This window comes from Ochotona curzoniae, unplaced genomic scaffold, assembly GCF_017591425.1.
Source record: "Ochotona curzoniae isolate NIBS_2020 unplaced genomic scaffold, NIBS_Ocur_1.0 patch35, whole genome shotgun sequence".
NCBI lineage: Eukaryota > Metazoa > Chordata > Mammalia > Lagomorpha > Ochotonidae > Ochotona > Ochotona curzoniae.
Genome location: NW_024466917.1, coordinates 391,801 through 413,547, shown reverse-complemented (window position 1 = coordinate 413,547; position 21,747 = coordinate 391,801). Strand labels below are relative to the sequence as shown.

At 55.4% G+C, this 21,747-nt stretch overlaps 1 protein-coding gene across 1 annotated transcript; it reads left to right on the top strand.

Moving 5' to 3' along the window:
• The first annotated feature begins 4,931 nt into the window (after nt 1-4,931).
• On the top strand, nt 4,932-20,319 carry LOC121167241 (photoreceptor ankyrin repeat protein-like). The gene is given in 6 exon segments (XM_040996650.1): nt 4,932-5,027; nt 5,191-5,320; nt 5,458-5,598; nt 6,304-7,004; nt 19,468-19,648; nt 20,273-20,319. Coding segments are annotated over 5 exon segments (1,191 nt in total). The 5' UTR covers nt 4,932-5,027; nt 5,191-5,199.
• Nucleotides 20,320-21,747: the final 1,428 nt, after the last annotated feature.

Sequence of the window (21,747 nt, the reverse complement as noted above, 5' to 3'; positions counted from 1 at the left end):
AATTAGCATCTACCTCGTGGTATTGGCAAAGTAGGAGAGCTGGAACGGGGCCCCACGCGGGCAGGAACGGGGCCCCACGCGGGCAGGAACGGGGCCCCACGCGGAGCAGCGTTGCGTGGACAGTGAGTGAGAGAGCACCAAGCGGGCGTGACGTTTGCACGTTTACACAGGAGAGGTTGGGGAGGAAATGTAAAAACTGTGACCACTAAACAATCATTACCTTATTGGAATGTTCAAATGGACAAATTGAGCAAACGAAAGATGAAGATTCCCTTTGACCCTCCCCTGCCACACCCCCTCCACGTTAGCCACTTTGTAGCAAGCACCCGCTGTCCCGTGGTCCTCTCCTTTGGCTACACTCTAGAATCTCACCCGCAGTCTTTATTTCGCGTAGTTATTTATTTTCGAGACAGAGGTAGAGAGACATACACGTAGGCAATGTGCATGTACCATATTTGGCTGATTTTCCAGTCACTTAACAACCCGGCTCAGAGATAGAACTACTAAAAAATAAAGATTTAGGGCCCGGCGCCGTGGGGCAAGTGGTTAAAGGTCCTCGCCTTACACGCCCGGGATCCCATATGGGTGCCGGTTCTAGGTTCTAATCCCGGCAGCCCCGCTTCCCATCCAGCTCCCTGCCTGTGGCCCGGGAAAGCAGTCGAGGACGGCCCAAAGCTTTGGGACCCTGCACCCACGTGGGAGACCCGGAAGAGGCTCCTGGCTTCGGATTGGCTCAGCTCCAGCCGTTGCGGCCGCCTGGGGAGTGAATCATCGGACAGAAGATCTTCCTCTCTGTCTCTCCTCTCTGTATATCCACCTTTCCAATAAAAATAAAATAAATCTTTTTAAAATATATATATATATAATTTACTTCACAGGCAGAGCAAGACAGACAGCACACAGAGTGCTGAGTGCTCCTGAGTGCCTGCGATGGCCTGAGCTAGCTGGTCTGCAGTCAGGGCTCCATCTAGATCTCCCACTTAAACGGCAGGAACCAATTGCTTGCATCATCATCACCATCTCCCAGGGGCTGCATAAGCCAGGAACCAGAGCCAGGCCTTGAACCCATGTTCCTCCGTTATGGGAGTTTTTTTTTTTTTTTAAGGATTTATTTATTTTTATTACAAAGTTAGATATATAGAGAGGAGGAGAGACAGCGAGGAAAATCTTTCATCTGATGGTTCACTCCCCAAGTGATTACAACAGCCAGAGTTGAGCCAATCTGAAGCCAGGAGCCTGGAACCTCCTACAAGTCCCCCATGCAGGTGTAGGGTCCCAAGGCTTTGGGCTGTCCTTGACTGCTTTCCCAGGCCACAAGCAGGGAGCTGGATGCGAAGCGGAGCTGCCGGGATTAAAACCAGCGCCCATGTGGGATCCTGGCGCGTGCGTGCAAGGCAAGGACTTTAGCCACTATACTATCACGCTGGAGCACATTTTGGGAGTCTTAATGACGAGGCTAACCATGGAGGTCAGATGCATCTTCTACTTTCCTGCTATGAAGCTTTGAAAGTTCCTTGGGGGGTGTTTCTGATGACCTAGCAATCTCAGAGACACTCTTGCCTGGTTCCATAGGTAGACCTGTACAGGAAATTCATAGCAGCATCTCATGCAACAGTAGGTGGTGGGCCATAAGGCTGGCCCCCATCCCTGGAGGAACGGAGGCACGCTATGGAATTCTTATTTTCCAATGTTTGTTTGTACTTACTTGAAAGGCAGGGTGAGAGGGAGGAAGCAGATCTTCCATCCACTGGCTCAGTCCCCAAATGCCTGCAATATTCAAGGCTGGACCAAGCCAGATGCTGGCACCTTGAACTCCCTCCTGGCGCTGTGTGTGAGTGGCAGGTGGCAAGCCCTTGGGTCATCATTCACTGCCAACCAGGAGGTGCATTAGCAAGAAGCTGGAGCTGAAGTAGAGTCACCAGGACTCCAACCCAGACATGCAGGAGTTCCAAGTGCCGTAACAGCTTCCCTCTATGCAGCAGGAAGAGGAGGGAACAAGGAAAGCAGTGAAGAGGTGCACTCCGGCCCAACGCAAAGGCTCCATTGGCTAATCCTCCCCTTGCAAGTGCCAGGATCCCATATGGGTACTGGTTCATGTTCCAGCTGCTCTACTTCCCATCCAGCTCCCTGCCTGTGGCCTGGGAAAGCAGTCAAGAACAGCCCAAAGCCTTGGGACCCTGCACCTGCATGGGAGACCTGGAAGAAGCTCCTGGTTCCTGACTCCACTCCGGCCATTGAGGCCATTTGGGGAGTAAACCAGTGGATGGAAGGTATTTATTTCTCCTTCTCTCTATAAATCTGACTTTCCAATAAAAATTAATAAATCTTAAAAAAAACAGAGGTGCCCCCCATATCTCTTTTCAGGAAAGCAAAGACTTGCCCCAGAGTCCCACCCATCAGACTTCTGCCTGCCTTTCCCTGGTTGTATTACATGGGGCTGGCGCCTTGGTGAAGCAAACTCTGCCTGTGGGCCCTGGTTCAAGTCCTGGTTGCTCCACTTCTGATCCAGCTCCCTGTTGGTATGCCTGGAAAGGCAGCAGTGGATGGCCCAAATCCTGGGGCCCTTGCATCCATGTTGGGGACCCAACATGGATGAAGCCCCTGGCTTCAGACTAGCCCAGCTCTAGCCATTGTAAATTGGAATGTACCAGCGAGTGGAAAAATCTCTCCCTGTCTCACTCGCTACAACTTTGCCTTTCAAACAAAGATTAATAATTTTTTTTTAATTGATGGCATGATCACACCTCACATGAAGGTGACAGCTGGGTTTGTGTCAGCTCGTCACAGGGGTCTGGCTGCTGTCTTCCAGCTGTTGCATGGAATCCCGCAGTGTGTCTGCTGTATGTTACTGTGATGGCTGGAGAGACAGCAGCTGTCTTGTGACTAGAAGGGATAAGCAGCCTAATGGACTCCAGCAGTGTCTTATCCCTGAAGATATTATCTTGTATGAAAAAGGAACCCTTGTTCACTTAAGCTGTGGGTGCTGGTTTGGCCTCAGTGGCAGACAACGGAACTAGATCTAGATAGATTAAACAGGAAGGGACCAGGGGCCACAGCTGTGGATCTAGAAAATCACGCGACCTCAGCCTGTGGGAGGGGAAACTACAGTCATTCCCCTGAGGGAAGCCGGAGTGACACTGCCACTGGCTGTGACCGTGACTGGATGAGTGTCCCAAGCTGCATAGCCTGCTCCAGATTCAAGTCTCCGGTGGGGCAGCACCTGCTCTTCTGGAAGCAACGCGAGAAGCAGGTGTGTTGCAGTCTGGGGAGCAGGCGGTCTGATCCAGACATCACCCTGCTTCGGACGAAATGCATCCTCCACGCACTGCCCAGAAAGCAGCAGGGAGAGATCGCAAGACCCCAACTTCTCGTGCCCAGCTCTAACAGAGTTCTGCAGCATGATTCACAGCAGGTTAGCGAACACACACACAACGTGACCATCCTCTTCAATGAAATGCACATTGTCCAGGATGAGGAAGAGCCGGTTGCTAAGGGAAAGAGGGGTAGGGTGCTGGGTCAGGTGCAAAGGAGGCAAGCCGCAAATACTTTGGGAACAAGGACTTGTACAGTGTGCTGCGGCAGCGAAACAGACAGAAGCATGGGGCTCGGGTTTCTACTGCTAAGCTCCAATTTTTTGCATTTTAGCACTCAATGCTAAGTGAAGCAAAAAAAAAATTATTATTGCATTAGTAAGTATTTTTTATGGCATTATCTTGGGGTCGGCACTATGGCGACATAGGCTAAGCTGCTGCCTGCGGCACTGATAGCCCATATAGGTGCCAGTTGGAATCCCAGCTGCTCCACTTCCCATCCAGCTCCCTGCTTTTGGCCTGGGAAAGCAGCAGAGAATGGATCAAAACCTTGGACCCTGTACCCACATGGGAGACCTGGAAGAAGCTCCTGGCTCCTGGCTTCGGATTGGCTCAGTTCTGGCCTTGCAACCATTTGGGGAATGAACCGTTAGATGGAAGATATCTTTCTGCCTCTCTTTCTGTACATCTGTCTTTCAAATAAAAATAAATACAACTTAAGAAAAAAGAAAATATTTTGAGCTTCAGTGACCACCCTAAGAATTAGTGTCCTGAAGTAAGCACATCACAACTTCCACCCTCTGGCTCTGGTGCCCCCAGGACCTTATAAAGAAATTGCAGTCATCCCCAGCCATGGTGGTTCACAGAGCCCCAGCCCTTCCTGCTAAGAGCCTTGGTCTGCCACCCTCTTCCTCCCACCACCTGCTGCTCTAGCAGAGGGGTGACCCCTGGGCTGTGATCCCAGAGCCCTCGGCCTCTGAGTGCAGCCGGGCTCTGCTTCCTGCTGAGGTGTAAGCCCCTCACGCCCCAGCAGGAAGCAGAGCCGGACCCAGCCCTGCCTGGCAGGGTCTCTTGGATACAGCTCCCAAGACAGAGCACCGGCCCCTTCGGGCCCCCAATCCCTTCCTAACCCGCTTGACCCAGCTCAGCCCAAGGTGTTTGCAGCCAAAGCCAGCCATCTGTCAGCTGGCCTGCTCCTGGGCAGGGTCGGTCCCCTGCCAACTCCAGCAGATACTGGATTCTGGAGACCTGCTGGGGGTCCCCCAGCTGTGCCCAGCTGCTGTGACTGTCTCCTAGAGATCTTTTCAAGACCAGGTGAGAAGCCGCTGCCTACTCTCAGCGCAGCTCACTGGGATCCTGACAGAGAGGTCCCCACACTGCTCAGTGCCTGCCCTTGTGTGGTGTGTGGGCGCCAGGGTGAACTTTGTTGTGTGTGGGCCCTCTCTCCCCTCTGTTCCAGATGTCTGCTATGTGAGGATAGGAGGAGTTGGCCTTTTCACTGCCTGCCTGGAGGAGGAAGACCTGCCGTCGGCGAGCAGGACAGGGCTGGGCATGTCCGGAGCAGCCTCCTGCCCAGCCAGTGGCAACCCTGCCCCAGGCTGTCAGCTGGCGGCCCTGTACTGGGCCTGTGCCAGCAATGACCCCACCCAACTCCAAGCTGTGCTGGACAGCGGGGTCTCTCCAGAGGAGGCCACGCAGGTGGACAGCAATGGGAGGGTGAGATGCCTTGGGGTCACTTGGCAGGGTAGCTGGGGCCCACAGCTCTGTAACCCCACTACACGGCCCTATGTGATTCTCTGAGAGGGTCACCATAAAGGGGGTGGAGGAGGATGGGAACAGGCCCTAGGACCGTGGAGGGACTAAGCCGGCCCGCCCCCAGACAGGCCTCATGGTCGCCTGCTACCGTGGCTTCAGGGATGTTGTGGCCCTACTCAGCCGCTGTCCTTTCCTCGACGTGAACCAGCAGGACAACGGAGGGGACACGGCCCTCATGCTGGCTGCGCAAGCAGGTGCGAGGCTGCTGATCCTTCCTCACCACTAGCTGCTTCCACTCTCCCGCTCCCCCGGAGCTAGAAGCTCTCCTGCCCCCCGGGGTGGGGTGGACCTGGGGTGCCTGTAGAGTCATATGGCATTTGGCATCCTGCAGGCCACGTGTGTCTGGTGAGCCTCCTGCTCAACTACTATGCGGGCTTGGACCTGGAGCGCCGGGACCAGCGTGGGCTCACGGCGCTGATGAAGGCCGCCATGCGAAACCGTTCCGATTGCGTGGCAGCCCTTCTCATGGCAGGTGCGCGGTCTCCAGGCGCTCTGTCGGCCATCACTCAGTTGCAAAGAGGCAAGGGCAGGCTGAGGGTGTCAGAGATCAACCCAGGCTGACTTACTGGAGGAACAGTGAAAACTGCTCTCGATCCACACAACCCAGCCTGATGATGTTGAGAGCTGTTTATCCTAAAACTTCAGGGCAACAGCAATGAGTGGGAGAAACGTGGGTGGATGCTGGCCTTGTCACCAACAAGAGTTGAGCGCTATGATCAGGGCTTCTGAGGGACAGGCTGTTGTGGTGGCTCTGGCCACTGGATTAGCGTGGAGGAAGAGAGAGAGGGAATCAACAGACCATGGATGCAACCCGGTCTCTGCCAGCTGGGAGCCCGCACCCCCTCACCACCCCGCTTAGCTCCGTGCATTCAGGCGTCCCCATCCTACTTCCAGACGGAGGCACACAGTGGATCTCTTCCCCACTCTGGACCCCAGCCCGTTCTGCTCTCCCCCACCCCTGCCCTCCTCCGGGAACACATGGCAGGTCTGTGGCTTGGCCCACATCAGAAGCATGTTGGGCTCTTTCACGCAGCAGGTGGGGACACTGGCCTCTCAGACCCAGCACCGTCACCATGGGGCTCTGTGACCCTGCTCAGGCCCATGGCTGAAGACTGCCCTCCCCCAACCCATGCCACACCTCCACAGATCACCTCACCCCTGCACTCCGTCTCCGCAGGTGCTGACCTGACAGCAGTGGATCCTGTACGGGGCAAGACAGCCCTGGAGTGGGCGCTGCTGACCGACAGTTTTGATGTCGTGCGCAGGATCCGGCAGCTGCTGCGGCGGCCCCGGGTGGAGCAGCTGAGCCAGTGCTTCCGGCCTGAGTGGCCAGCTTTGCCCGGACTGGTGGCCCAGGCACAGGCCCAGGCCGCCCCGTCTTTCCTGCAGCGGCTACAAGCCACCCTGACCTTCTCCTTCCCCCAGGATCCTCAGGAGGGGGGCGTCCTAGACCACCTGGTAACCGTCACCACCAGCCTGGCCAGCCCCTTCCTCACCACCGCCTGCCACCCTCTGTGTCCTGACAGCCCCCCTGCAGTGGGCACCCGAGGCAAGTCTGTGCCGGAGCTGCTCGGCACTACCCCATCCCCTCCCCTGGTGCCCCAAGTCCCCACGCAGGTAGATCCTGGCCTCCAGGTCTTTGTCCCCTACCAGATCCCCCGGGGCATATTCCCTCAGTGGCTGCAGTGGAGGGGCAGCAGCAGCCCCAGGCCCCAAGTGCCCAAGATCCATCTCTCCAAGGTGTCCTCACCCTTCTCCAGCTTCGTCCAACTCCAGCCAAAGCCCAGCTCTGCCGGACAACAAAGGCTGGCCCCGCCCCTCTGGCATTACCAGGAGCTACGGATGGAGAGGAAGAGGCAAGAGGAGGAAGCCAAGTAGGCACAGAATCAGGGGAGGCTGGGCTAGGCGACCTGTGCCCAAGTCGCGTATAAGGTTAGGCATGACGACGGCCGGAGAGAGAGCGGCCACAGGGACTTCATCGACAGTGACTACAAGTGCAATCCGCAAAGGTTGAAACGGAGGTAAATCCGGATGTGGACCGATCCTCAAGAAAGACGGAGTGAAAACAACAGGAGCGTGGACCAGCAGGTGGGGTGTGCTGCTGAGTCCAGCGGGCACAAAGACAAACGTGACCGACAGCGAGCCTGAGGACGACCCAGCCTCGTTCCCGTTCCCGTTCCCGAGGGAGTCAAACAGGAAAGGACCAAAGGAAGAAGTGGAGAGCCCTGCGGGTGGTGGGAAGCACATCACAGTTAGAGATGGAGAAGGTTTCTTCCTCCCCCCGTGATAAAACATCTCGATTGAATCCTTTTAGCAGACAACGCTGTTTAGCTGTTTCTCTTCCACAGGTTAGCGGCTTGCTCGTAGGTTGTCAACGAATGCTAGTCTCACCGACTGGCAGCTGGGGAAGTGGTACCTTTTCTCAGGCCTTATTTGCAAGGGTTGTTTTCGTTTCTTTCTGCTAATTCTTTGTTTCTTTCTTACGTGTCAGGTAAGCGCATTTCCCAGGTGGGTGTGTAGTCTCGCGGTTAAGGCCATCCCGTCCCATACAAGAGTATCTGGCTGTAACGCCTGCCTCACCCCCTGCCCTCAGCTTCCTCCTGCTGTCAGACCCCGGAAGGCAGTGAGCTCTAGTCACTGGGCACCTGCCACCCATCAGGGAGACTTGGATGGAAGATCCCAGCTTTCCTGTCTGCATCCTTGGCCCAGAACAGCCTCAGCTGTTGCAGGCATCAGGTGGGCGAGCCAGCCAGCAGAGTCTGCACATGCTCTGGACAGACTTTGCTTCTCGAGGAGGAGTGACTAGCTGACCCAGGGAAGGAGGAAAGCTTTCCACTAAACAGTCTTGTTAGTAGTTTTGACTTTAACAACAATAGCAGCAAAAAAAAAAAAAAAGAATCAAAAAAGATTTATTTATTTTTATTGGAAAGTCAGACTTATAGAGAGAAGGAGAAACAGAGAGATCTTCCGTCTGCTGGTTCATTCCCCAAGTAGCCACAATGGCCAGAGCTGAGCTGATATGAAGCCAGGAGCTTCCTCTGGGTCTCCCACGCAGGTGCAGGGTCCCAAGGCTTTGGGCCATCCTCGACTGCTTTCCCAGGCCACAGGCAGGGAGCTGGAAAAGAAGTGGAGCAGCCACTAGGCTACTGCACTAGGGCCCCTGGATTTTTTTTTTTTTAATTTATCTATCTTTATTTGGAAAGGCAGGTTTACAAAGAGGAGAGACAGAAAGATCTACCATCTGCTGGTTCACTCGCCAAATGGAGTGAACTGGGTTGATCCAAAGCCAGGAACCAAGAGCTTCTTCTGGGTTTCCCAAGTGGGAAGGGAAGTGGAGCAGCTGGGACAGAAATTGGCACCCATATGGGATTGCAAGGGGAGGATTAGCTAATTGAGTCATCATGCCGTGCCCCAAATTGGATTATTTCAGAACTGTTTTAAATCTATAGAAAAGCTGTGACATAGAACCCCGAGTGCCCCCTGCCCTCCCCTGCCTGTCCAGCTATGCATGTACTTCTGCTGCAGCTGATGAACCAACATGGTTTTTGGTATTCAGATTCCCCTAGTTTTTAATGTGGGCTTCTTGCTCCATCCAGGTTCCCCTGTCACACTCTGCCACCTCCTACCGTTGACTTTGACCATTTCTCAGCCTTTTCTGGGGTCCAACGATTCTGAGTGGTGAGCAGTGTTGCCCAGGACTCACCTGGGTGGCTGTGGCCTTGGCAGCTGGCCCCGTGCAGGTTCCCTGTTTGCCTCCTGTCTGTGCTGTACCTAGAGCAGGGGTTGCTCTCCCAAGACCACACGGAGGGCCTGGGATGTTCTGCTCCATCTCCTGGGGGGTCACAGTAGCTTCACAGAGGGTTTGAGATTCTTCTGCCCAGAGCCCTAGGACTGTTTAATAATGGGATATCAACTTTCTTTTGAATTAAAAGGTATATCTGAGTTGGCGTTGTGGTCACACTGTCAGCCCACATCAGCACGCTGGTTCGAGTCGCAGCTGCTCCACTTCTGATCCAGTTCCCTGCTGATGCACCTGGAAAAGCAGCGGAGGATGGTCCAAGTGCCTGGTCCTCTGCCGCCGTGTGAGAGCTCCTGGCTCCTGGCTTTGTTCTGGCCCAGCCCTATAGCCATTGTGGCTGTTTGGCAAGCCAGCTGGTAGACTGAAGTTCTCGCTATCTCTGTATCTGCCTCTTCCTCTCACTCTCTCTCTCTGTCACTCTGCCTCTCAGATGCATAAATCATTTTAAAACTATTGATTTGTATTTGAAAGAGAGAAGCAGAGAGAGATCATCCATGCTCTGATTCACTTCCCAAATGACCACAACGGCTGGGTCAGGCTGAAACCAGGAGCCAAGAACATCTTCCAGGTCTCCTTTGTGGGTGCAGGAGCCCAAGCACTGGGCCCACCCTCCACTGCTTTCCCAGGCATATCATTAGGGGGTGGGATTGGAAGTGGAGCAGCTGGGACTCAAACCAGTACCCATATGGGATGCCGGCACTGCAGGCAGAGACTTAACTATTAAACCATGGTGCCAGTCCCAAATCAATACATCTTTTTTTTTATATATATAAGATTTATTTTTATTATTTTCTCATTGGAAAGGCAGATATACAGAGAGGAGAGAGACAGAGAGGAAGATCTTCCGTCCGATGATTCACTCCCCAAGTGAGCGCAACGGGCCGATACTATGCTGATCCGAAGCCAGGAGCCTCTTCCGGGTCTCCCACACGGGTGCAGGGTCCCAAAGCTTTGGGCCGTCCTCGACTGCTTTCCCAGGCCACAAGCAGGGAGCTGGAAGGGAAGCGGGGCTGCCGGGATTAGAACCGACGCCCATATGGGATCCCGGGTGTGCAAGGCGAGGACCTTAACCACTTGCGCCACCGCGCCAGACCCAATACATCTTTTAAAACAAGAATAAAAATAAACCAGTCTTTGAATAAGAAAAAATCCTGTGTGTGCTACAAAAATGACTAACAGGGATGGATAGTGTGTGCGATTTCTCTGGCAGGACTCAAAGCAACTGTCCAGTGGGTTCCAGGCTGATCTGGCTCTTTGGCACCTGTGCAAGCCTGAGTAAGCCAGCTGGTGGGTCTTGCCTCAACCTTCCTCTCCATCAAATGGACAAAGCAGGATTACCGGAAGGACCCCTTAGACAGTAGGAACCAGGCTTTTGGCAAACAGCAAACCTGTTCCCCAGCTGAGTGGACTTAAGGAGCAGAGTCCAACGTCCCCAGGGTGCTCCCCAGGAGCTCTCTCCTTCCTGCCAACAGCACGCCAGCAAAGTACGCCTGTCGCAGATGGCACACAATACCTGCTGGTGAGATTCTGTGACCTGGAAGGCACCCGGGATCTCGGGAGCAAGGGGCCCAAGCATCTCCTGAGCTGCTGCACGGCTGTCCCCTGTAGAACGCACGAAAGAGCCACACACTGGCCCTGCACCTGGAGTTACTAAGGCCATTCTCTTATGCACCTGCCACAACCTTCCAATTGTGCAGCTGGGGAAACCGAGACCGCTGGCAAATGGCACAGAGACGTGATCCTGGAGCCTGCCTGCACACCCAGGCTCCCCAGAGCCCCACCTCCACCCCGGGGCCAGGGGAATGACCCTGCCGGCCCTTGCCTGTTTCATCCGGGCTGCTGCTGCCCTGTACAGCCTAAGAGGATGGGATGGTCTGGGCCAGCAGAGGGAGCCCTTCTCAACCCCGGCGGTCCTAACCTGTAACCCTTCAGAAGGGACCGGGCTGGCCTCCTGGGCCTCTCACAGTCAGCTCTTCCTCCAGCTGGGCACACGGCAGAAAGAACACAGGGCGAAGAGAAGCAGCCAGCTCCAGCCTCTGGAATCTGGCCTACTTGGCTCCGCCTCTTCCAGCCTCTGCCTCCTCATTGGTTACCAAATAAAAGGAGGGGGAGGGCTTGGTAGCCGGTAAAGGCACCACTCACCTGCTGACAGGCATCCCATGTGGGTATTGCTTTCAGCGCCATCAGCTCCACTTCCAATCTAGGAAAGGTAGCAGAAGATGATGGGCCATGTGTTTGGGCCCCTGCCAGATGAAGTTCCTGTCTCCTGGCTTTGGTCTGGTCATATGCTGGCTGTTGTGGCTAAGTGAGAAGTAACTGCTTGAAAAAAATATATATGCTACGTGGAAGCCGGCATCTGGCCCAGGGGTTATGATGCCATTTAGAACAGGTGTCCATATTAGACTTGACTCCGATTCCTGCTAGTGCCCAGACCCAGGGAGGCAGTGGTGGTGGCTGGGTCTCCTGCCACTCACGTGGGAAACCTAGATTGGATTTCTAGTTCCCTGCTTTGGTTTGACCCAGCCCAGTCACTGGCCTTCATGAGAACTGGGGAGATGAAGGAGTGAACCAGCAGATGGTCTCTCTCCCCATATCTATTCTTTTTAAAAATATCTGTTTATTTTTATTGAAAAGGCAGATTAATGAAGAGAAGGAGAAAGGTCTTCCATCCGCTGGCTCACTTCCCAAATGACCACAATGGCCAGAGATGAGCTAATCCAAAGCCAGAAGACAGGAACCCCCTTGAGGTCCCCCATGAAGGTGCAGGGTCCCAAGGCTTTGCTCCGTCCTCCATTGCTTTGCCAGACATAGGCAGAGCACCGGATCAAAAGTGGGGCTGTTGGGACACGAACTGGTGCCCATATGGTATGCTGGAACCTGGAGGTGGAGGAATCACTAGTTGAGCCATCACGGTGGGCCCTCTCCCACAATTAGAAAAGTAAAAGAACAAAAAGTAAAAAGTTCCTTCCTAAAAGAGGGAGGAGCGTGTATGACCTGCTCAGGGAGCTTCCGTCTGCTGCTGGGCTTAAAGCAGTGACTATGAGGACATAACCGAGGGGCAGCTGGGGCTGGTAGGCATATCCTTGGGGGACTCCAGCTCCATAGGTGAAACATGGACCCACTCCCAGCTGGCAGCCTCCAGAGGGACCCCAGCGCTGGCCATCCTAAGCCACTCTGGGATGCCAACCAGGCCCTGATGACTCATTGGCCAGAACCCTCGACATCGGTAGGTTCATCCCAGCTCCATGCCTGGCCAGTGCAGGCTCACTAGAAAGACCCAGCTACAGATCTTAGCGCCCTGAGGTGCTTAGCAGGACCTCTGGCAGTAGCTGCGGGCGTGGCAGAGCGCTGGGTCAAGAGCGGGCCAGGGAATCCACGTGTGTATGAGAGATGAGGTGTGTGTGAAAGGAAGGGAGAACGCCTGTCGGTCCAAGCTCTCCTCTGCTCACACTGGGTCTGCCTAGAATCCCTGTTTTCTTGCAAATGGCACTGCTGGGCACCATGTGTCTTCCGCCAACCAGGCTGCCATCCTTCCGCTGTCTGCTGCCCAGCCACTCTCTCCTACTGGAGCTCAGCTGCCTGTGTGGTTGGGGCACCCTGTGGAAGGGCAATACCAGCAGTTGTTCAATCATCCAGTTACGTTCACGTCTTGATTTAAAAGGAAGTGAGACAGGCAAGAGATCGTCCACCCTGGTTCACTCCCCCAATCACCGCCCTCCCCCCAGGCCTACAACAGCCCAGGGTTGGACCAGGCTGAAAGCAGGAACCCAGAACCTCAGTCTGGGTCCCCACGTGGGTGGCAGGGACCCAGGTTTTTGAGCTGTCACGTGCTGCCTCCTGAGTGCACCTTAGCTGGGAGCTGGAAGCAGTGTGGGACTGAAACCCAGGCACTCACTCACGTGAATGCCCCACCCCGGCCCCTGCAGCGTTGGGGGGCTACCCTCCACCCCAGCCACCTCTCCCTCACAGGTGTTTGATGGGGAAGCCTGGAAGGTACATCCCCAGTCCTGCCACTCCTGTTCCTGTGGCTGCATTCTGACACATGTGAACCTGAGGACACAGACTCACTCCCCAAAGGGCTGAGATGGCCAAGGCTGAGTCCGGCTGAAGCCAGGAGTTTTTTCCAGGTCTCCCACATGGCCAGAGGGGCTCAAGCACTTGGGCCATCCTCCACCATTTTACCAGACTTCTTAGTAGGGAGCTTGATGGGAAGCAGAGCAGGCAGGATGCAAATTGGTGCCTATGTGGGATACTGGCACTGCAAGCGTTGCTTTTACTTGCTAAGCCACAACACTGGGCTACACAGCCTGTAGGGCAGAGTCCGATTTCAGTGTCCATCCAACTACATGAAAGACAGGTCAGGGTGCAGAGGGAGGCCCAAGTCTTGCCCTGACATTCCCCTTCTCACCTTCCGCTGTCTGCTGCCCAGCCACTCTCTCCTACTGGAGCTCAGCTGCCTGTGTGGTTGGGGCACCCTGTGGAAGGGCAATACCAGCAGTTGTTCAATCATCCAGTTACGTTCACGTCTTGATTTAAAAGGAAGTGAGACAGGCAAGAGATCGTCCACCCTGGTTCACTCCCCCAATCACCGCCCTCCCCCCAGGCCTACAACAGCCCAGGGTTGGACCAGGCTGAAAGCAGGAACCCAGAACCTCAGTCTGGGTCCAGCTGTGAACAGCTGGGTCCAGTCTGTGAACAGCTCTGGTCCCATCAAGGGAAAGGCCAGAGGCAGGCACGTACAGCCCCAAATGCTCCAGTGTGTCCCGGTACTCCAGACCTGCCTGGGACACCCCCTGACTCCCAACTCCTATAGCTTGGCAAGTAAGGTTAAGGTTCCAGGCAACAAGCGCTCCTGAGGGCCCTCCAGCCAGGCGCCCTGGGCACGGGAAAGGGGCAGGCTTTGTGGCATTTCCCCTCCAGCTGGGAACAAAGGCACATTCCTGTGTCCTGTGCGAGCAATCCGGTCCCACCCACCGGAGTGGCCGGGGCTGAAGGAAATCCCGCGCTGGCCTCTGGCCTCGCCCAGCTACTCGGCCCCGCTTGCAAAACAACAAGCTCTCTCTCACTCAGGGCCATAGCTCACCCTCAAATCCTGGGGGATCCCCTCTCTCACTGGGGATGTTCCCCATACCCCTGAGAAGCATCCAAAAGCCAGCGAGCCCTCCCTCTCCCTCTTGCCAGTCCTTCCTGCCCCTATATCACCCCAGCTCTGGCCCTGCTGCTTCTCATTGGCTGAGGGAGTCTGAAGGCCTCCAGAAGCACCTGTTTCTGACCCAGCACCCAGCTAAACCCTCAAGGCACAAAATCTTTCACCTCTGCTAGTCACATCAAAACTGTCACTACGGGGTCTGCCCCGTGGGGAGGGGGCGCATAGGTTAACTTATCACTTGGGTCACTTGCATCTTCTGTCACTGCATATGGGTCCAGTCCCAGCTACTGTCCCTCTGATCCAGCTTCCTGCATTAGCACATCACCCCAGGAAGCAAGAGGTAGTGGCCAAAGTCCTCGGGCCCCTGTCATCCGTGTGGGGACCCCAGATTGTATCCAGCTTTCCCAGTTCAGCCTGGCCCTGCCATCTGTGGATGTTGTCAGCATTTAGTGAGTGAAGTTGTGGATGCAAAGCTCTCCAGTCTCAAACAAAATTAACATTTAAAAACAGAATCTTTTTTTAATTGCAGCTCTAGAGGCCAATGCTGTGACGCAACAGGCTAAGCCACTGCCTGCCACATTGATAGCCCAGTAGCAGGACCAGTCTGAGTCTGCTCCTGGCAGACGTGTCTGGGAAAGCAGTGGGAGATGGGCCAAATGCGTGGGTCCCTGTCACCCCCGTGGGTTACTCACAGAGAGCTCCAGGCTTCCCGGCTTTGGCCTGGCCCAACCCCAGCCCTTGATCCCCACATCTGAGTGCTTAGGTCTGCTGCCTGGCCCTGCTCCTGACCCCAGGTTCCTACGCATGGAGTTTTGGAACTTCAGGTGATGTTTGCATGATTGGGCTTCCACCCCCTCCACGTGGGAGATCCAGGTTAGATTCCTGACTTCAACCTTGGCCCACCTCACCCTTGTTCTTGCAGCCATCCAGGCAGTGAAGCAGCAGGTGGGAGCTCTCCCTGTCTCCCAAATGCATGTACGTTAAAAACAAATTTTAAAGATAAAGGTGTTAAAATATATTTGCTTATAAATTCATAGTGATGATGGCATCCATTTATAAGGCATTTACTAAATGTACTTACATATCTGGCCTACTCTAAATCCTAAGATGCCGTTTTTTCTAAAGAAAAGAGTCATTTTTATTTGAGAGTCAGACCTATGAGACAGAGAGGGAGAGAGAGATCTTCCCTCCACTTGCTGACTCACTTCTCAAATGGCCACAATGGCTGCAGCTGGGCTAATCTGAAGCCAGGAACCAGGAGCTTCTTCCAGGTCTCCCACGTGGCTGCAGGGTCCCAAGGTTTTGGGCCGTCCCCGGCTGCTTTCCCAGGCCACAAGCAGGGAGCTGGATGGGAAGCAGGGATGCTGGGGCATGACTTGATATCCATAAGGGATGTTGGTGCTGGGCCACCGCGCTCAACCTCCACAGAGATAATTTTTGAGAGCAGTAGGAGTCAGGGACTTGCCTGGAGAACCCCTCTGCCTGTCCAGCTATCTGCCTCTGACTCAAACTTTTAAATAAATAAAACAAGATAGGGCCCGGCGTGATGGCCTAGTGGCTGAGGTCCTCGCCTTAAGTGCACCGGGATCCCATTGTGGATGCCGGTTCTGGTCCCAGCTGCTCCACTTCCCATCCAGCTCCCTGCCTGTGGCCTGGGAGGGCAGTCAAGGATGGCCCAAGGCCTTGGGATTCAGCACCCGTGTGAGAGGCCTGGAGGAAGTTCCTGGCTCCTGGATTCAGGAATGAATCATCAAACGGAAGATCTTCTTCTCTGCCTCTCCTTCTCTCTGTGTATCTGACTTTCCAATGAAAATAAATAAATCTTAAAAAGATAAATAAATACAACAAGGTAAAGAGGACTTAGAGAAGGAATCGCCCCTTTTCACAGGGGAGGGTGCTCGAAACCCAGCTCTTTCCCCCGACTTCCTCCCTGCCACCCCCAGCAGCTAGGTGGGTTCCGTAGGCTCTGGGAGGACCCACAGGCACCTGCTGTGCCTTGGGCTCCCGGCTGGGGCTGGGGCTGCTGCAGAAGAAGCAGCATGGGCACAGCTTCCCCGCACAGACTTGGGGCCTCATGCCCACCCACCCCTCTGGCATCAAGCGGACACCAGCTCAGCTCAGGACCCTCCTGTTGGACACAAACACCCCCTCCCTCTTCCTCAAGAGCGTGCACGCTGAGTCATCCCGAAGGCGCAGGGCTGGACTGGGCAGGGAGTGGACAACCCCAATCAGTGCAGATCTGGAAGGGCCGGAGAGGAAGAGGAAGAGGACTTGGCGGCTCCGAGTCTGGGAACCTGTCTGCCAGCTTTGTCCTGGGACTGAGTTCCGGCCACCACCCCCTCCCCAAACCTGGGTTCTGGCCAGATAACCTTTGTACCTGCTTTACACTGAAGGTCCAAAGAAGACCTTCCAAGACTGAGCAGCCCCTTCGGGGTCTGCTGGTGGAAACTCTGGCTACAGAGAAGTGAACCAGGTCACAGAACCCCGTGGTGCCTTCTGTGCTGAGCCGGACACAGCTAGAAGGTCCTGGGGCCAGTGCTGTGAGCTAGTGGGTAAAGACACTGCCTGTGATGCAGGCATCCTATACACACACCAGTTTGAGATCTGGCTACTCCACTTCCAATCCAGTTTCCAGGAAGGCAAAAGAAAATGAGCCAAATGCTTGAGCCCCTGGATGAAGCTCCTGGCTCCTGGCTTCAGACCAGCGCAGCTCTAGCTGATGTAGCCATAGGGGGAGTGGACCAGTAGATGGTTGATGGAAGATTCTCTTTCTCTGTCGCTCTTCCTCCTTCTACAATTAAAAAGAAAAAAAGGAAAAGAAAAAACACTTGCTTCGAAGAAAACAAGGAAAGATCATTGCATCTTCCTTGAGCCTACACATCTGAGATTCTCCCACCCGTGGAACAGATGGAATTTGTGGGTCTCAGCCACACGTGCCCCTCATTCTTCCTCCACAACCTTTCCTCCTTGGGGACCCGATATCATTGTGTTCCTGTCTCTTGGGCTCGAATAACTGCTATGCAACAAATCCGATTCTCCCTCAACAGCCCAGCACTCCACTGCTATTTCTATCCCCCTTGTCCCCCTTCCCGACCCTCCCCAGTGACTTCCTCATTCCTGGGGGGGCAGCGCGAGATGAAAAGGCTGAGCTTTGTCCAGGACGGGAAGAGCAGGAGGTCCTGTGCACCTGCACGTGCTGTGTAGCCATGGTGTTGAGTAGCACTTGAACTTAGTGTTCAGGGCTGGTCCTGAGAGATCATGGCATCAGGAGTGGCAAGGAAAGCCAACGCCTGCATCATGGGCATTCCATATGGGAGCTGGTTCAAGTCCTGGCTGCTCCACTTCGGATCCAGATCCCTGGGAAGAGCAGTGACGGATGATCTAAGCGATGGGGCCCCTGCCATGGGAAGAGAAGCTCCTGGCTCCTGCCTTTGGCCTGGCCCAGCCCTGGCCACTGTGGCCATCTGGGGGAATGAACCAGCAGATGGGAGCCTGCTCTCTGTAACTTCCAAATAAATCTTAAAAAAAAAAAAAACAGAAGAAGAGTGGGGGTCCACAAGGCAGCCATTCATCTGCTTTCACTGCTGGCTTTCTGCAGCGAGGCTCCCCAGGCCCTGGGGCCGGGCTCACGGGAAATCCTGCATATCTCATTTCACATCTGAGGCCTGTCTGAGTCCTTGGGGCTTGCTTTCCGCTTGTTCTGGCCTTGCTGGTGCAGCTAACAGCTGGTCCCTGGAAGCAATGAGTTCTCGAGGACTTGGCCGTGGTCTGTAATTCCTTTTCCCTTTTCTCACTGGGCTGAGGCTGCTGTGCTATCTCCAAGTCTTTGTTCCTCCTCGGATCCTCCCCCATGTTCTTTATGAGTTCTGCAAGCCATGGCGGGGGAGGTCACAAGGCTGTGCCCCCTCGCTTCCCCCACCCCAGCCCTGCCCTCTCCCAGAGGGCTCCAGGCCAGGCCCACAGGACTGAATGCTCTGCTGGCAAAGAGGGAGACTCCGGCATGCAGGAACCACCACCACCTCCCGCCAGATCGCCTGTCCCAATAGCCCACGGCTCCCCTCTGCTTCACAAACACGGCCCAGGCAGTCTCCCAGCACCCACCCATCCCCAGTCTGTCTCCAAGTGCATCTCAGACTCAACGCCTCCTCTGAGGAGGGTGGGGAAGGGGATGAGGGCAGGAGAGTTCCACCAAGGCCCTAGTGCTAATAGAGTGCCCAAGTGGCCGCTAGTATCTGCAGGGACAGATACCGTAATCCCATACTACTTCCTTATTGGCCGCTGCACGCAGTTCAGTACTGCCACGGAAAGCTGGGTGTGCCGACATTCTGGGACCTCACCCGGCTCACCCTGGCAAGTCATGGAGCAGCTGTGGGCCAGGGGCAGGAGGGTCCAGGGCAGGAGGGCTGGGGGCAGGAGGGCCAGGGTGGGGACAGCCTCAGGAGGAAGTGAGGTCAGGCTACCAGGGATGCCTGTCCCAGCCTACGGCCATTGTCTCCCCCAGCCTGTGTTCCTGGCAGTGGGCAGGGCAGTGGGGGGAAGCCCCTGGCCATCTTGCAGAACATCCCCCCCCCCTCCAGCCAGCAGAGCAAAACCCCTTAGAGTCTACCTCTCTGCCTCTCCTGCACCCGGACCTAACCCCTCGCCTCTGGGACTCCTTCCTCCCCAGTCCATTTTGTTCATCAACTTGTTAGCCGAGTGGACCACCTGGGTGGCGAGAGCCTGCCAGCATGGGCTACAGAACCAACCACACTGAACACCACTTCCTTTCAAGCTCACACTCTTAGCTCTCAGTGGCATTCCCATTTAGCAGATCGGAAAGTGAAGCCTGGATGGGCTTTGCTTGCCCCAGATCACAACCAACTAGCCTGGTGGCTCTTGCTCGGTCTGGGAATCCCCAGGACAGGCTGGGAAGCAGACAGCCCCCCACCCCAGCCCACCCAGGCAGCCCCAGGAGAAAATGTGCCCACCCCTGGAGGTCAAGCCCTCTGCTCCCTCCCCAGCTTGCTTTGTCTCATCAGGGTCCCCAGGAGGCACCCCTGACTCTGGGCTTGGAATCCCCCCACCTCCGCTGCCAAAGGGACCCCAGTGGGTCAAGGCCAATGTTCGTCCCCTCTTCCGGGGGAGGCAAGCGGATGTGGGAGACAGAGCTGGGGCTCAGGGCTGGTGTTTGGGGAGTTGGGAGGGGGTGGGGAGGGTGTGTGTGTGTGTGGCTGCAGTGTGGGGGTCCGCCCGAGCAGCACAGGGGGAGGGCGGTAAAACTCTGGAGGAGACCAGTGGACTGCCGGGCGGCAAGCTGGGCAATAGGAAATAGTTTATTAGGAGGGAGTGGTGGAGCAGGGCCAGGCAGGAAGACGCTGGAATAAGAAACATTTTTGCTCCAACCCCCTTCCCAGTCCCGGGAGGCCGCCGCCGCGCCAGCCGCGCAGAGCGAGCCCGGCCGCGCGGGCCCCCAGCCCTGTCCGGGGCCGCGCCCGGACCCCGATCACCGCGCCCTGCTCGCCGTGCGGCCACCGCCTCCGGGGAGGCGACAGGGTCCCCGGCGCGCCGCCTTCCGTCCACAGCCCAGGCCCGGAGGTGAGTCGCTGGCGGGCGGGGTGGGCCTGACAACTCTGCGCATCTTACATGCCCCGGTGGAGAGGTGTCCCTTTGGACCCCCGAGACCTTTCCGGGCGACAGGGCCCATTTTTGCAACCGCCTGGTGACACCGGCCACTCGCCCAGCGTTTCTGCTCTGGCCGCATCCCTGAAATGGGTCTTGCTTGCTTCGCTCAGACACGTCGAGGTCCTGTGTGGCTCCAGGTTCCCCTGGGAGCCAGGGACCCCTTCCAGCGCGGCAGAGCCCTGCTCGGCGTCCACCCATGCCAACCCTGGTTCACCCCCACAAAACCCACCCTGAGCCTGAACGGGCACCCCGGGGCCACGCTCCCTCTCCCCCCAGCTGCTGGGCCAGAGAGAACCCCATTTCCAGTCGTTGTTCCCAGCCCCCACCCTCTCCTCCACAATGCACAGACGCCCCCACCGTTATTTGTGGGCAAGGTCTGGCTTTCTAACCCCCTATCCTCTCCAGCACCCACCCGCAGCCGACCCCTCGGCTCCGAGACCCCCTCCTCCCAGCCCAGTTCATGGACTTAGCCAACCAAGTCCTTCAGGAAGTCACCTGGACGACCTGAGCCAGCTGACATGTACTGGGTCCGACCAGCCGCCCTGAACGCCACACTCTGGGCTCTCAGCGGCATGCCCATTTAGCAGGTAGGATGTCAGGCCTGGACAGGTGTTTGTCCTGTCTGTCTTGTTCGTCCTGTCTGTGCTCTTGCCTGCCCTTCCATCTCAAGGAATTGTAGAAAATAGCCACCTTTATCCACTTCGGTACATTTTTTTCCCTCCTGCAACCGTGGCCACAAACTAGCAGAGGAAGAGTTACCAAAACCAACCCATAACCTATTCAGACTTGAATAGCTTGTCTGGGGGCTCTTGGGAGGTGTAAACAATATGATTAGGATTTTGGTGATATTGATTATATGTTTACTGTATGATGCTTGGTATTTTTATTTTATTGCAAAGTCAGATATACAGAGAGGAGGAGAGACAGAGAGGAAGATCTTCCATCCGATGATTTACTTCCCAAGCGACCGCAAAGGCTGGAGCTGAGCTGCTCTGAAGCCAGGAGCCTGGAGTCTTTTTTTGGTCTCCCACGTGGGTGCAGGGTCCCAAGGCTTCAGACCATCTTCGTCTTTGACTGTTTCTCAGGCCACGAGCAGGGAGCTGGATGGGAAGTGGGGCTGCCAGGATTAGAACCAGTGCACAGATGTGTCTCGGTGTGTACAAGGGGAGGACTTTAACTGCTGGGCTACCATGCTGGGCCCTTGTTTTTTTGTTTGTTTGTTTAGATTTGCTTGTTTTACTTGAAAGAGTGAGAGAGGCAGAGAGATTGAGAAAGAGCGAGAATCTTCCTTCTGCTGGTTCACTGCCTAAATAGCTGCAGTGGCCAGAGCTGGGTCAGTCTGAAGCCAGAAGCTTCTTCTGGGTCTCCCATGTGGGTGTCAGCCCAAGCACTGGGCTGTCCTCTGCCACTGTCCCAGACCATGAGCAGGAGCTGGATCGGAAGTGGAGCAGCTATGAAATAAACAGCATTTTAATCCCAAGAGACCTCAGAAGTTGATGTTGCTTTCTCCCTAAATCTCATGGCTGTAAAGTTGGCAAAAATGTGCACTCGGAATCTCTCTTGCACCACTGTGCTACATGGTCATCTCCTCTTAGCCATGGCTTTAGGTACCTGTGGTCAGCCACAGTCTGGAAACTTCTAGAAACAGTTCCTAAGCTTTCAGTTATGCACTCATCATTGTAACGCCTTGTGCTGTCCCACTCTGTCCCACCAGGAACGTGGGATACATTGTGTCCACACTGGGCATGATGTCCACCCGCTGGTCATTTCCAGACCACACTGCCTGTCCTGCAGGGCCTGCGTCCCTCCTTCTCTTCAGTCATGCTGCTCTCTTTTGTATATAATTTTTTCTACTTTGTTTTTAATATTGATTACATAGGTGAGAGGGTTACATACCCATGTGGGTCTTCAATTAGGGTGGGGAAGGTCAAGGTGTGGAGAAAGGTGGATGGAATTAATGATTTCCTTGTTTTTTCCTTCCTCCTGTGTCCACAGAGGAGGGGGGGTCAGGA